Genomic DNA, 12,984 nt, shown 5'->3' with positions numbered 1-12,984 from the left:
CAGCAGGAGCAGCGGAGCTCCAAGGGGTATGGGTGGCACGGGAGTGAGGCTGCTGGGATCTGAGCTGCACGTCTGGCCACTAGCCCTCTGCCTGGGTCAGATCCCAAGGGCCGACACACAACCCCGGGAGTCAGGCCACTAATACCTCCAGCTTGGGCCTGTGTTTCCGGCCCCAGTCCTCAGGGGACACTGAGACTTGGCAGGCAGACCTTGCCCCTGCACCCTGGATGGCCAGCTAGGCTGACCACGGCCGGACCTCAGCCTGAGCATCCACCCCCTTGCTAGAACCCAGGCCACTTCGCACACAGGGACAGGCTGTGTCCTCTATCCCTTGTAGCCCTCCACCCTTATATCCCGGTACCCCTGCACACCTTGGAACCCTGCACCCCTCAACCCCTGCACCCCTGTACTCCTCCACCTCCTAACCCTTAGAGCCCTACACCCCCTGCACCCCTCCACCCTTGTACACCTCCACCCGTGCACCCCTCCACCCCTCCACCCCTGTACACCTCCACCCCTGCACCCCTCCACCCCTGCACCCCCTCCGCCCCTCCACCCCTCCACCCCTTGTACCTTGTAGGGGTGCAGGGGTACAAGGGCAGCAGCAGCAGCAGGATGGGGCTTCCTCTCCCTGGGACAACCTCAAGGTGGGGCCTGCGGCCTTCCGCCCGTTGCCCACCCTATGCTGGTACAGGTGCCACCCCCGCTGGGTGGCCGAAGGGTATTTCTGGGTGACCTTGGTTCCTGCCCAGCTATTTTGAGGGCTACCCACCCGGTCTCTGTCGCCCTGGCTCTGGCCTGTTCCGGGTTGTGAGCAGCCGTGGTCAGCTCCTAGTTGGGTGGGCAGAAATTAGCCCCAGGGGTCCCCGGTTGGCCGTCCGCATCTAGGAGGGGCCACCTCCTGCCGGAGGAAAAACTGAGGCAGTTGCAGCAGTGGGGTTGTGGAGGTTCTGTGCCAGGCTGGGGATGCAGTGTCCACTCCTTGCTGGACAGGCCCCAGCCCAGGATGAGAAGATGACATGTTTCCATTGGGAAGGCATGGGGGCCTCAGCCCAGCAGGCCTACTGACCAGTGCCACCCCAGGGAGGGGGCGGCCAGTCAGGGGGAGCCACAGCCCAGTTGGGTGTCACTGCGGCTGAGCCTGGGCTGCCCCAAGGGTAAAAATACCCAGCCGTGGCGGGTGCCCCACCCGCTCTGCCTGGCCCTCACGCCTGCGTGTCCGGTAGGTATTTCAGGCCCTTCCGTTACTCTGCCTACTTCCTCTGTGCCCACTGTCTGCCTCCCTCACACAGGTGCCCGGGGCAGGGGGGTGTGCCCAGGCCATCTGGTCCAGGCCAGTGGTCACCAGAGCCTGTCTGTGTCCTGGTGCTGGCCCATCACTTACTCCAAAGACAAATTTACTTCCCAGAGGAGAGAGAGAAGCAGAGGGTGGACCCAGTGCTCTGTCCACCACACCACCTCCTCGATGGCCTTCCTTTGTTCTATTTTAAAAACTATTTTAATTTATTTACTGGATAGAGATAGAGAGAAAAAGAGAGGAGAGAGGGAGATAGACAGAGAGACACCTGAAGCCCTGCTCTACCACTCGCAAAGCTTCCTCCCTACAGGTGGGGTCCAGGGGCTTGAACCCGGGTCGTTTCACACCATAATACTGCGCTCAACCAGGTGTGCCACCTGGTTTATTTTTTAAACTTTTATTTATGTCCCATGAGGGAGTTTCCTGAGAGATGCTCAGGCATGCAAGTCCCACACTACACCAGCTGAGTTATTTTCCTAGTTGCTGGTTTTCATTATTTATTGATCTTGCTAGGACTGTATTAAAAAAAAAGACTTATGGGGGCCAGATGGTGGTTCAGCGGGTTAAGCGCACATGGCACAGAGTGCAAGGACCAGCATAAGGATCCTGGTTTGAGCCCCTGGCTCCCCATCTGCAGGGAGTTGCTTCACAGGCGGTGAAGCAGGTCTACAGGTGTCTATCTTTCTCTCCCCCTCTCTGTCTTCCCCTCTTCTCTCCATTTCTCTCTGTCCTGCCCAGCAACAACAACAGCAATGGAAACAATAATAATAACAACAATAAGGGCAACAAAAGGGAAAAAAATAGTCTTCAGGAGCAGTGGATTCATAGTGCAGGCACCAAGCCCCAGCAAATCCCATAGGGGAAAAAAAAAGAAGAAGAAGAAGAAGAAGAAGAAAAGAAAGACTTATGCCGGGGCTGGGTGGTAGGTAGCACAGCAGGTTAAGCGCACATGGTACAAAGCGCAGGGACCTATGTAAGGATCCTGGTTCGAGCCCCCAACTCCCCACCGGCAGGGGAGTCGCTTCACAGGTGGTGAAGCAGGTCTGCAGGTGTCTATCTTTCTCTCTCCTTCTCTGTCTTCCCCTCCTCTCTCCATTTCTCTGTCCTATCCAACAACAATGACAGCAATAACAACAACAATAGTAATAACAACAACTATAACAAGAGCAACAAAAGGGAAGAAAATAGCCTCCAGGAGCAGTGGATTCATAGTGCAGGCACCAAGCCCCAGCCATAACCCTGGAGGCAAAAACAAGCAAATAAACTTCTGCATTAACAAGAGACAGAAAGTGCTGACGGTGCACCTGGTAGAGAGCAGGCACATTACAGTGTGTAAGGCCCTGGATCCAAGTCCTGGTTCCCACCCGCGGGGGGGGGGGGGGGGCGGGCAAGCTTTGCAAGTGATGAAGCAGGGCTGTCTCTCTCCTTCTCTATCCCCTTCCCTCTCAGTTTTTCTGTCTCTGAAAAAAAAAATGAAAGAAAGAGAAGGAAGGGAGCCAGGTGGTGGTGCACTTGGTTAAGAGCTCACATTCCATTATGCAGGGGACCTGGATTTAAGCCCCCGGCCTCCACCTGCAGTTGGGAAGCTTCACGAGTGGTGAAGCAGGGCTGTAGGTATCCCTCTCTCCCTCTCTCTCCCCTTTCTCTCTAAATTTCTGTCTCTACAATAATAAGCTAATTAATTAATTAATTACTATACAAATAAAGGAAGAGAAAGAAGGAAGGAAAGAAAAAGAAACAGAAAGACACAAGAGACAGCACCAGAGCCTTGGGAGTTGGGCAGTGGTGCAACGGGTTAAGCGCACATGGATCCCAGTTCGAGCCCCCAGCTCTCCACCTGAAGGCTGCTCACTTTACAAGCAGTGAAGCAGGTCTGCAGGTGTCTGTCTTTCTCTCCCCATCTCTGTCTTCCCCATCTCTCTCCATTTCTCTCTGTCCTATCCAACAACAATGACAGCAATAACAACAACAATAGTAACACCAGCAATGATAAACAACAGGGCAACAAAAGCCTCTAGGAGCAATGGATTCATAGTGCAAGTACCGAGTCTCCCCCCAAAAAAGGAACCAGAGCCTCATCCCCCACATGATATTGGGGATCGAGGCCAACATCATGCTTGAGGGTTTAGTGCTCTAGCCACTGCACACCTCCCAGGCACTTCCTTTTTTATTGCCAATCCTTAAACCAAATTGTGCTATCCTAGCCAGGTTTAAGTAAACAGCTCAGGGGCCCTGAGTACATTCAGTGTTGCCCCCACCCACACTGTCATCCCTAGAATGTTCCATCCTCCTCACTGACCCACTGAGTATTACACACACACACACCCCAACCCTGTCTCTGCATATGACCCTCCGGGGCCTCATGGGAACAGAGCCCACAGTGCATCCTGGTGTTGTCTCCTCCTCCTCCTCCTCCTCCTTGCCTCCAGGGTTATCGCTGGGGCTTGGTGCCTGCACTACAAATCCACTGCTCCTGGAGGCCATTTTTCCCATTTTTGTTGTTCCTGTTGTAGTTGTTATTGTTATTATTGTTATAGCTGTTGTCATTGTTGTTGGATAGGACAGAGAAATGGAGAGAGGAGGGGAAGACAGAGAGGGGGAGAGAAAGACAGACACCTAAAAAAAAAAAGAAAGACAGACACCTGCAGACCTGCTTCACCACTTGTGAAGTGACTCCCCTACAGGTGGGGAGCCGGGGGCTCCAACCGGGATCCTTGAGCCAGTCCTTGCACTTCGCACCATGTGCGCTTAACCCACTGAGCTACCACCCAACTCCCCCCCATGTCTTTTTAGTGTCCCTCAGCACCTTGTCCTCAAGGTCTGTCCACAGGGGAGCCATGGCAGAACCCTGTCGTCATCCTCCTCTTCCTTCTTCCATCCTCCTCCTTCCTCCTCCTCCACCTCTTCTTGTCATTCTCAGGACTTCCTTCACCATCTCTGACCGACTCCTTCAGGTAGGAAGAGGGAGGCAGAGATACATCGTGAGGGGAAGAGCCACCCAGCCCCTGAGGCTCCCCAGTGCTGTGATGTTCCCATGTAGTGCTGGGACCCCAGGCCCCCATCCCACGAGTAGGTGGGGCACATCTGGGAACCCCATTCCCTGGCTGCCGACTCTCCTGTGTGAGCCGAGAGCCTGGGGAGGTGGGGTGAGCTAGGCCTGAGCAGTGTCGCCCTGGGCTGATGGGAACACGCCTGCTCAGCTGCGTGTGACATGGCTCCTGGCTCAGCCCCCACCAGGGAGTCTGTGACTGTAGCCTCCTGTCCCCAACAGTAGCTTCCGGGGCACTGGGTGAATGAGCGTGGTCAGGGAGGGGCCTGACCAGAAAAACAAACTCGAAGCCCAGGGAGCACCCAGAGGCTGTGGTGAGGCAGCATCCTGAGTGACAGAGGCCCTTTGTGCTGGGGGGGTGGGGGGGGCGGACAAACAATGGTTTCCTCTGACGCAGGGCCCCTGCTCCTGGGCGGCACTGACAGTCCTCGCTCTCTGGCCCCAACTCTTTGCCTTCTTGGGGCTGCACTGGGGAGTCAGAGTGTAGCTGAGGGTCTGGCTCTGAGAGACCCCCTCCTGCAAGTCCTGGCCTCTGAGCTCTGGGGGGGGGGACCTCCTACTCACCTGCAGGGTCCTTGCACCTAAATTGGAGGGCCAAGGCCAGGACACCCCCAGACTCCCTGTGGTGATACTGCTGACCCCTGGGTGCCTCCCTGGAAAAGATGGATCCCTATGTGCTTCCCACAACCTCCCTCATGACCACCCCCTGGCCCAGGGTCAGAAATGGAAAGCTCAGGCTCCAAATCTGCAACCTCCTGGGGGCTGAGGGCTCCCCTGAAAATGGGGAGGGGGAGCTGGGGGGCAATTCCTCTGTGTCCTCATCCTTGAATGGGGCCCCTACATGCCTGCGGTTGGCACTGTCTCTGCACACCAGGGCATTGTGTGGGAAGCTGGTATTTCCTGCACCATCTGTCCCCTGAGAATAAGGTGGGAGGCAGGGCTCCTGGGGCCCCAGGTGGCCTTGTCCCTGCCACGTGTGGCTATGACACTGATGGGCACTGATTTCTGCAAGAATTGGGCCCTGACCATCTGTCCTCCAGGCCTGTCCTGCCTATGGATGGGTTCGAGGGCACAGAGGGCCCAGTGTCCAGGCAGCCCTGGTCTGAGTACCATAGTGAACCATCCCAGCCATTCTTGAACCTTCCCAGGGCTCCTGCACTCCTGGGGACCTTACAGAGGGCATGGAACCCCGCTTGTGGGTACAGACAGAAACCAGGCCTGGAGGCAGGGTCTTCCATTCAAAATCCTAGGTGGGGAGGACTGGGAGGGGTAGGAGGTCCACCTGTGGCAGGGGCATCTGCTCTGCTGTGGAGTGGTCAGTGGGCTGGGTTCGGTGCTGGAACAGGTCTGGGTGATGGCCAGGAGCGGGTCTGAGTCCCCCCTCAGTGGGATAGGTCCTTCCTCAGTGCCCTGGGCCCTCTCTCGGAGTCCTGGGTCCTCCCTCAGTGCCCAGGGCCCTCCCTCAGTGCCCAGGGTTCTCTCTCAGAGCCCAGGATCCTCCCCCAGTGCCCAGGGTCCTCTCTCAGTGCCCAGGGTCCTCCTTCAGTGCCCAGCACCCTCCCTCAGAGCTCAGGGTCCTCCCTCAGTGCCCAGGGTCATCCCTCAGAGCTCAGGGTCCTCCCTCAGAGCCCAGGATCCTCCCTCAGTGCCCAGGGTCCTCCCTCAGAGCTCAGGGTCCTCCCTCAGAGCCCAGGATCCTCCCTCAGGACCCTGCTTCCCCCCTAAGGGACGGGGCTACGTCTCCCCCTGAGCACCCTCTCCCCCAGGTGTATGTGAATGGGGAGTGGGTGACCAGCATCAGCGAGGGTGGTGGCTTCGGGGAGCTGGCGCTCATCTACGGCACCCCCAGAGCGGCTACCGTGAAGGCCAAGACGGACCTCAAGCTCTGGGGCATTGACCGCGACAGCTACCGCCGCATCCTTATGGTGAGTGCCCCCCAGCCTTCTGGAAGCTTCTGCAGGACCCTGCAGGGCCTGGGCGGGTGTGCAATCAGGGGTGAGGGTTGCCTCACTTGAAGCATCTGGGGGGCAAGGATAGGACCTCTGTCACCAGGCAGGTTGGGGTGCTGTCCTTCATGGTGGCATGGTCTTTGGGCTCCTGGCTGTGTGGTCGGTGTGACAGGCACCCTTGCTCAAGTCCCCCCACACACGTGTTCTGCATAAGTACCAGGCACCAGGCCTCATAGCCCCCAAGGCTCCAAGCACACCTCCCCCTATGTCTAGGTTGGCCCTCTCCAGAGCCCCCTGTGTCCAGGCTCCCCAAGAGTTCCCCATGTTCAGACCTCCAGTTCTAGGCACCCCAGGCTCCAGGTCACCTGGCTCCAGTTCCCCCCAAGCTCCTGACTTCTGGCTGTAGGCCCCCCAAGGCTCCAGGTCCTCCCTAGGCCCAGGCTTCCCAGGAGGCCACCCCATGTCCAGACTGTCCTGTTCCAAGCCCCCCGGCCTCCCTCCCATCCAGCCCCCCCAGTACTCTAGGCCTCTCAGTGCAGCAGAACTACCATGTTCCAGACGCCCTGTAGCAGCCCCCTTCAACCTGCACTCAGGTTCTCCAGGCCCTCTGCCATGTGCCCCCACCTTGTGTGCCCTAGAGCTGGGCAGTGGGTGCTCTGGCATCTCTCCCAGGAGACTTGTGCCACTTCTGCAGACTTGCTTTCCTGAGAGAGGGGCCAGAGCCCTGCTCAGCCCTGGCACACGTGAGGTCAGGGACTGAATCTGGGACCTCGTCACACATGCCCGGTGCTCTGCCGCTACACCCTCACAGCCCACAGACACAGCTTAAAGGAGATGGGGTGGAGGGGTGGAGCATCAGCCTGGCACAGCCAGTACTGGGGACAGAGCTCAGGGGCCTGCTGCAAGTCTGGCACTCTTGTCCCTGAGATACCTCCCAGATGCCCCACAAACACAGCGGGTCAGGGGGCTGGGGCTGGACAGCGGGTAAGGGACCTGGGGGTGGGCATTGAGTCAAGGGCAGGGCCTGAGTCTGACTCTTGGCATTATGTGAGCCAGACTGACACTCTGGCTTCCATCTACTCTACTATCAATACATCTTTAACAGTATTTACTTATTAATAAGAGAGTGAGAGCGAGAAGCAGCGCCTTCTCCATCGTGTGATTCCAGGGGTCGAACTCAGGCCTTCACGCTTAAGTCTGGTGCTTTAGCCACGACACCACCTCCTGGGACACTGAATACAGCTGGGGTGCAGGGGTGGGGGGCAGCATAGAGGGTCTGCAAAAAGACTTGTGCCTGAGGCTCTGAGTCCCCAGGTTCAATCCCCAGCTAGAGCTGAACAGGGCTCTGGGGGGGGGGAGAGAAAGAAGGAAAGAGCAAAGCAGCCAGCAGTGTGGAGCAGAGAGGGCGGTGCAAGGCCTGAGGACTGGACTAAATGTAGAGATGCCCTTAGGGGGGCACGGCTTGAGGGGCACGACAGAGCCACCTCTACTCTCTCCTCACAGGGAAGCACCCTGAGGAAACGGAAGATGTACGAAGAGTTCCTGAGCAAGGTCTCCATCTTGGGTGAGTGCGCCCCCCCCCCACCAGCAGGTCTTCTTCTGAGGGTCTGGGTGGAGGTGCAGGACACGGTCCAGGGGCACCAGGGAGCCAAGACTGGCCCAGGCCTCCTGCTGGTGGTCAGCCCCATGGGGCGTCCCCGGGTGCCCAGTCCCGTGGGGGGGGGGAATGCTTCCTGGCGCCCAGTCCTGTGGGGGGCCCCATTGGTGCCTACAGCCAGTCCCATGGGGGTCCACTCCCTGACACCCAGTCCCTTAGAGGGACACCTGGTGCCCGGCAGCCGTGTCCAGCAGTACCATGTAGGCAGTTTACTCCGCACAGACTGTGTGCTGGCCTGGACTCACTCCTCGGATGCCCAGCCTGTGGCTGCAGTCCGTGCCCATTGGCCACTCCCTCCCAGCCCACTCCCCCAGACACCTGGTGCCGGCTTCCATCCAGCAATATCTGCTGGACTCTGGGGTAGCTCCTGACCCCACCTGTCTCCCAGTGTCCCTGGAGAAGTGGGAGCGGCTGACAGTGGCTGATGCCCTGGAACCTGTCCAGTTTGAAGATGGGGAGAAGATCGTGGTTCAGGGGGAGCCAGGGGACGACTTCTTCATCATCACGGAGGTGAAGGGCATTCAGGGGGGCTAGAGAAAGGGGGCTCAGGGGGAACTGGGGAAGCTGGGGGATAACTTCATCATCACAGATATAAGCTGACTTTAAATCTATCAATCTATCTATATATCTTTTTGCCTATTTTTTTTCTTGGTTCCTGCTTTCACTTTTTAAAAAATATTTTATTCATTTATTAATGAGAAAGATAGGAGAGTGAGAAAGAACCAGATATCACTCTGGCACCTGTGCTGCTGGGGATTGAACTCGGGACCTCAGGCTTGAGAGTCCAGTGCTTTATCCACTGCACCACATGCCTTCACTTTTTCTAAGTCACACCTATATCTTTTAGTACATCTGAGTGTCCTTTTTCCTCCTCTCTCTCACATAAACAAAATAGTGCCTCGCTTCCTCTGGTGTTTTCCAGATTTGCTTCTCTTTCAGTAAGGGTGTAAAAACAAGATTTCTGGTGATGAACACTTTGGGTCTTGGTGGAGTTGGATCCTCCTCCTATATCTCCCACCTACTCACCCCAGGAGTATGGACCGAAATCCTTTATGGGGTGTAGAAGGTGGGAGTTCTGGCTTCTGTAATTGTTTCTCCACTGGACATGGGTGTTGGCAGGTGGATCCATACCCCCAGTCTGTTTCTGTTTTTCCTTAGTGAGGCAGGGCTCTGGGGAGGTGGGGTTCCAGGACACATAGGTGAGGTTGTCTGCCCAGATAAGTCAGGGTGGAATCACGGCAGCATCTGCAGCTTGGTAGCTGAAAGGCGGTAAGATATTAAGCAGGGCATATTGTTTATTAAACAGAAACCAGGGAGTTGGGCTGTAGCGCAGTGGGTTAAGCACAGGTGGCCGGCAAGGACTGGCGTAAAGATCCTGGTTCGAGCCACTGGTTCCCCACCTGCAGGGGAGTCGCTTCACAGGTGGTGAAGCAGGTCTGCAGGTGTCTGTCTTTCTCTCCCACTCTCTGTCTTCCCCTCCTCTCTCCATTTCTCTCTGTCCTATCCAACAACAATGGCAACAATAATAACTACAACAATAAAAAAATAAATAAATAAAGGGCAACAGAAACCAAAAAGTAGACTAGAGCAGAAGAGAATAGGGACCCAAGGTGGAAAGAAGCTAAGAAGTCTATTTAAGGAGAGTCAGGCGGTAGCGCAATGGGTTAAGCGCACATGGCGCAAAGCACAAGGACCGGCATAAGGATCCTGCTTAGAGCCCCCCGCTCCCCACCTGCAGGAGTCGCTTCACAAGTGGTGAAGCAGGTCTGCAGTTGTCTATCTTTCTCTCCCCCTCTCTGTCTTCCCCTCCTCTCTCCATTTCTCTCTGTCTTATCTAACAACAATGACATCAATAACAATAACTACAACAACAATAAAAAAAAACAAGGGCAACAAAGGGGAAAATAAATAACATTTTTTAAAAAGTCTATTTTAGGAATGTCCCTAGGAGCCCATGTCTTAGTAATCTCTGCTTGAGTTTGACAGCTAACATGCAGGTGGACTAGAAATATTGTCTGGGAAGATGGTGTCAGAGTGAAGAATAGAACTCGAAAGCTGGATTAGGGCAGAGAGTAGTTTCCAGATATGAAGTATATATACAGTTAACCACATCGATCTGACTATTCATATTTAGCACAAGAGCCTGTGTAACCTGTGAATCCCTGTCAGTCTGAGCTCACAGTCCATGGTCACAGCTTGGGACATTCTAGGCTGTTCTCATTTCAGGACCCGTCTTCCTCGAGTGGCAGTGTGTTGACCCAGCCTCCCTTCAGAGCGTGGGGCAGTCCCCACCACTGCTGCTCTACAGTGAGGGCCAGGCCCTGGAGAGGCCCACAAGAGGGCTTGTGATGATGTTCCTGATGGAAGTAACCAGTGATTGTGGAGAGAGGGATCTGTTAGAGGTCTGGGCCCATCATATCTGTGTGGGAATCCCAGGGTTCCCTGACTGGGACCCCAGGTAATGAAGTGGCCTGGTATTGGCCAGTCTCTTGCCTTTTTTCAGCTTTTGTAGTCCCTTCTTTGTCTGACAAGCTTAGACTTTCTCCCAGCTGTTAAAGCATTGAGTGTCCTTTGTTGTACTCAAGCTGGCATTGGGTTTACATACTCTGTCCCTGAGTTAGGGAGGAAATAGACCTAGGATTTTAGTGGGATCTAAGTTAATGTTGAGGGTTTTTTTGCATTTACTTGCTTGATGATTCTAAAAGTGGGAAAAAGGTCAATTGTCCTTTTCTTTTTCTTTTTTTTTTTTTTAAAAAAAACTTTATTGGGAACAATTGTCCTTTATATAATATGACTTTATCATACCTTGCACCCCTGTGTGTGGGGGGCAAGGAGGACTGGGAGGCTCAGGGAGGATGGGGGCCCAGGGGTTTTCAGGGAGGATGGGGGCCCAGGGGGGCTAAAGAGGCAGGGGAGCCAGGGGCAACTTCATCATCATGGAGGTGAACCCTGTGTGTGGGGGCTCAGGGAGGACTTGGGGGAGGGCTCAGGGAGAATGGGGGTCAAAGGGGGCTCAGGGAGGATGGATGTCCAAGGGGGCTCAGGGAGGACAGGGGTCCAAGGGAGCTCAGGAAGGATGGGGGCAGGAGGCTCAAGGGGGCTCAGGGGGGATGGGGCAAGAGGCTCAAGGGCAAGGGGAAGCCGGTGGGGGTTTCTTCATGGAAGTGAGTTGTTCCTGGGGGGTCACAGGAAATGTGGGTGGGGCTCTGGAGGGGGACAAGCTGGGTGCCTGGGGGCAGGCCTGGTGTAAGGGGCATCAGGGCCCCAGACCTGCAGACTGGGCAGCACCTGGGGTCGGGCATGTCAGCTGGGTGAGGTCCCCTTTTGGTGGGGACCTTCACAGCAGGAGGGGAGCCCAAATCTGAATCCCATGGTAATACTTCCCAGTCTGGGGGGCGCTGGGGGCAGGGAGGGGAGAGGCACATGGGAAGAATGTGGCTGAGGGAACTTGAGACCCCACACCCGCCCCAGCCCCCCAGATCCTCTGGCGTCTGGAGGACATCTGACTGATCAGCAGGGACAGCTGGAGTCCACTTCCCCCAGCCCCTAGATCACACCCAGCCTGCAGCCGCCCAGGAAGTGGGGGGCACAAGCCAGCACCTCAGAGAAGGGCCCCTCTTGCAGAGGGGGTTCTGTGGGAGTGGGGACACTTGGAATGCAGTCTGCAGAGGGGTGGGGGCCTTGGGGTGCAGTCTGCAGAAGGGGTGTCTGGGGGTGGAGGACTTGGGGTGCAATCTGCAGAGGGGGCCTGGGGGATGGGAGGTCTGGAGGGCAGCCTGCTGGGGTGTCTGTGGGGCTGGCAGAGCTGCATGGTCGCCCCTGCAGACGTGTGCAGGTGGCTGTGGGGCCGTTCCGCCCGCCTGGCCGCCGGCTGGATAAACACCCCACACTGAGCTGGGACACCCGAGGGCTGGGGGAGGTTGCAGGGGCGCCAGCAGGGGTGCTGGGCCAGGGGTCTAGCTTACACATTAACCGCCCAGCCTCCTCCGTCTGGCACCCGTTTCCACTGGGATGCTTGCTGGGCTTCTGGGGTCCCAGCTGGACCCCATTCCATTTGGATCCAGAGCCACTGACTGGTGCTGCTGACCCGATCTTCCTGGTGGCCGTGCATCCTGGGGTTTGGACCTGCAGCCACCCAGGTCCAGCCCCCATGGCCGTGGCCTCTCCCCACCCCGTCCCCCCATGTTAATCATTGAGCCTCGCTGATGGACACTGGGGGTGGGAGGTTCAGCAGAGCCCTGTGGCTGAGCAGATACCCTTGAGAGCAGCCAAGGTCACTGAATGCCCCCCCATGCTGACACTCCCCGTGTCCCCCCAGGGCACGGCCTCTGTCCTCCAGCGAAGGTCCCCCCATGAGGAGTACGTGGAGGTGGGGCGCCTGGGGCCCTCTGACTACTTCGGTGAGTGGGTCCCAGGTCCCGGTGGGGCTGGGTGCTCTGCAGGGGGTGGTGGAGAGCACCCACTGACCACCCTGCCTCCTAGGGGAGATTGCCCTCTTGCTGAACCGTCCCCGCGCGGCCACGGTGGTGGCCAGAGGCCCCCTGCGCTGTGTGAAGCTAGACCGGCCACGCTTCGAGCGTGTCCTGGGGCCCTGCTCTGAGATCCTGAAGAGAAACATCCAGCGCTACAACAGTTTCATCTCACTCACCGTGTGAGGGGGTGAGCCCCCCGCAACCCCCACAGCTCCATCTCGCTCACAGTGTGACCCTGACAGTGCCTGCTGTCTGCAAAGACTTTGGGGGGGACTCCCCAGCCTGCTCTGATGCAATGCAACCCCCCTTCCTGAGACTCTGGAAGGCCCCCATCCGGCTACCCCTCTCCCTGTTCCTCAGGCTGCATGTCCCCCTGCACTGGTGTCCCCAGGGCTGTCCAGAGTGTCCCCAGGGCTGGCTGTCTAGGAGCATCCCCACAGTGAGGTCCTGCAGTGCCTCTGGCTTTGCCTGGGGTCTCCCATACCCCCCCCCACTTGCATGTGCTGTTATGAGTGCTGTGACACTTTCTACTGTGACAAATACATGTGCTGCGTAGCTGA

The 12,984-nt window shown here is 57.0% G+C and overlaps 1 protein-coding gene across 3 annotated transcripts in view; it reads left to right on the top strand.

Moving 5' to 3' along the window:
* PRKAR1B (protein kinase cAMP-dependent type I regulatory subunit beta) overlaps positions 1–12,984 on the top strand; it is a 28,933-nt gene extending 15,949 nt beyond the window's left edge. For all 3 annotated transcript variants that reach the window (XM_060173186.1, XM_060173188.1, XM_060173187.1), the window contains 5 exons: positions 6,113–6,271; positions 7,799–7,859; positions 8,341–8,462; positions 12,271–12,352; positions 12,435–12,984. In XM_060173186.1, coding sequence (XP_060029169.1) covers positions 6,113–6,271; positions 7,799–7,859; positions 8,341–8,462; positions 12,271–12,352; positions 12,435–12,607 — 597 coding nt within the window. In that variant the 3' untranslated portion in view covers positions 12,608–12,984. The remainder of the gene's footprint in view (positions 1–6,112; positions 6,272–7,798; positions 7,860–8,340; positions 8,463–12,270; positions 12,353–12,434) is intronic.

This window comes from Erinaceus europaeus, chromosome 15, assembly GCF_950295315.1.
Source record: "Erinaceus europaeus chromosome 15, mEriEur2.1, whole genome shotgun sequence".
NCBI lineage: Eukaryota > Metazoa > Chordata > Mammalia > Eulipotyphla > Erinaceidae > Erinaceus > Erinaceus europaeus.
The sequence above is the reverse complement of the archived record's forward strand: the minus strand, read 5'-3'. Positions and strand labels throughout refer to the sequence as shown.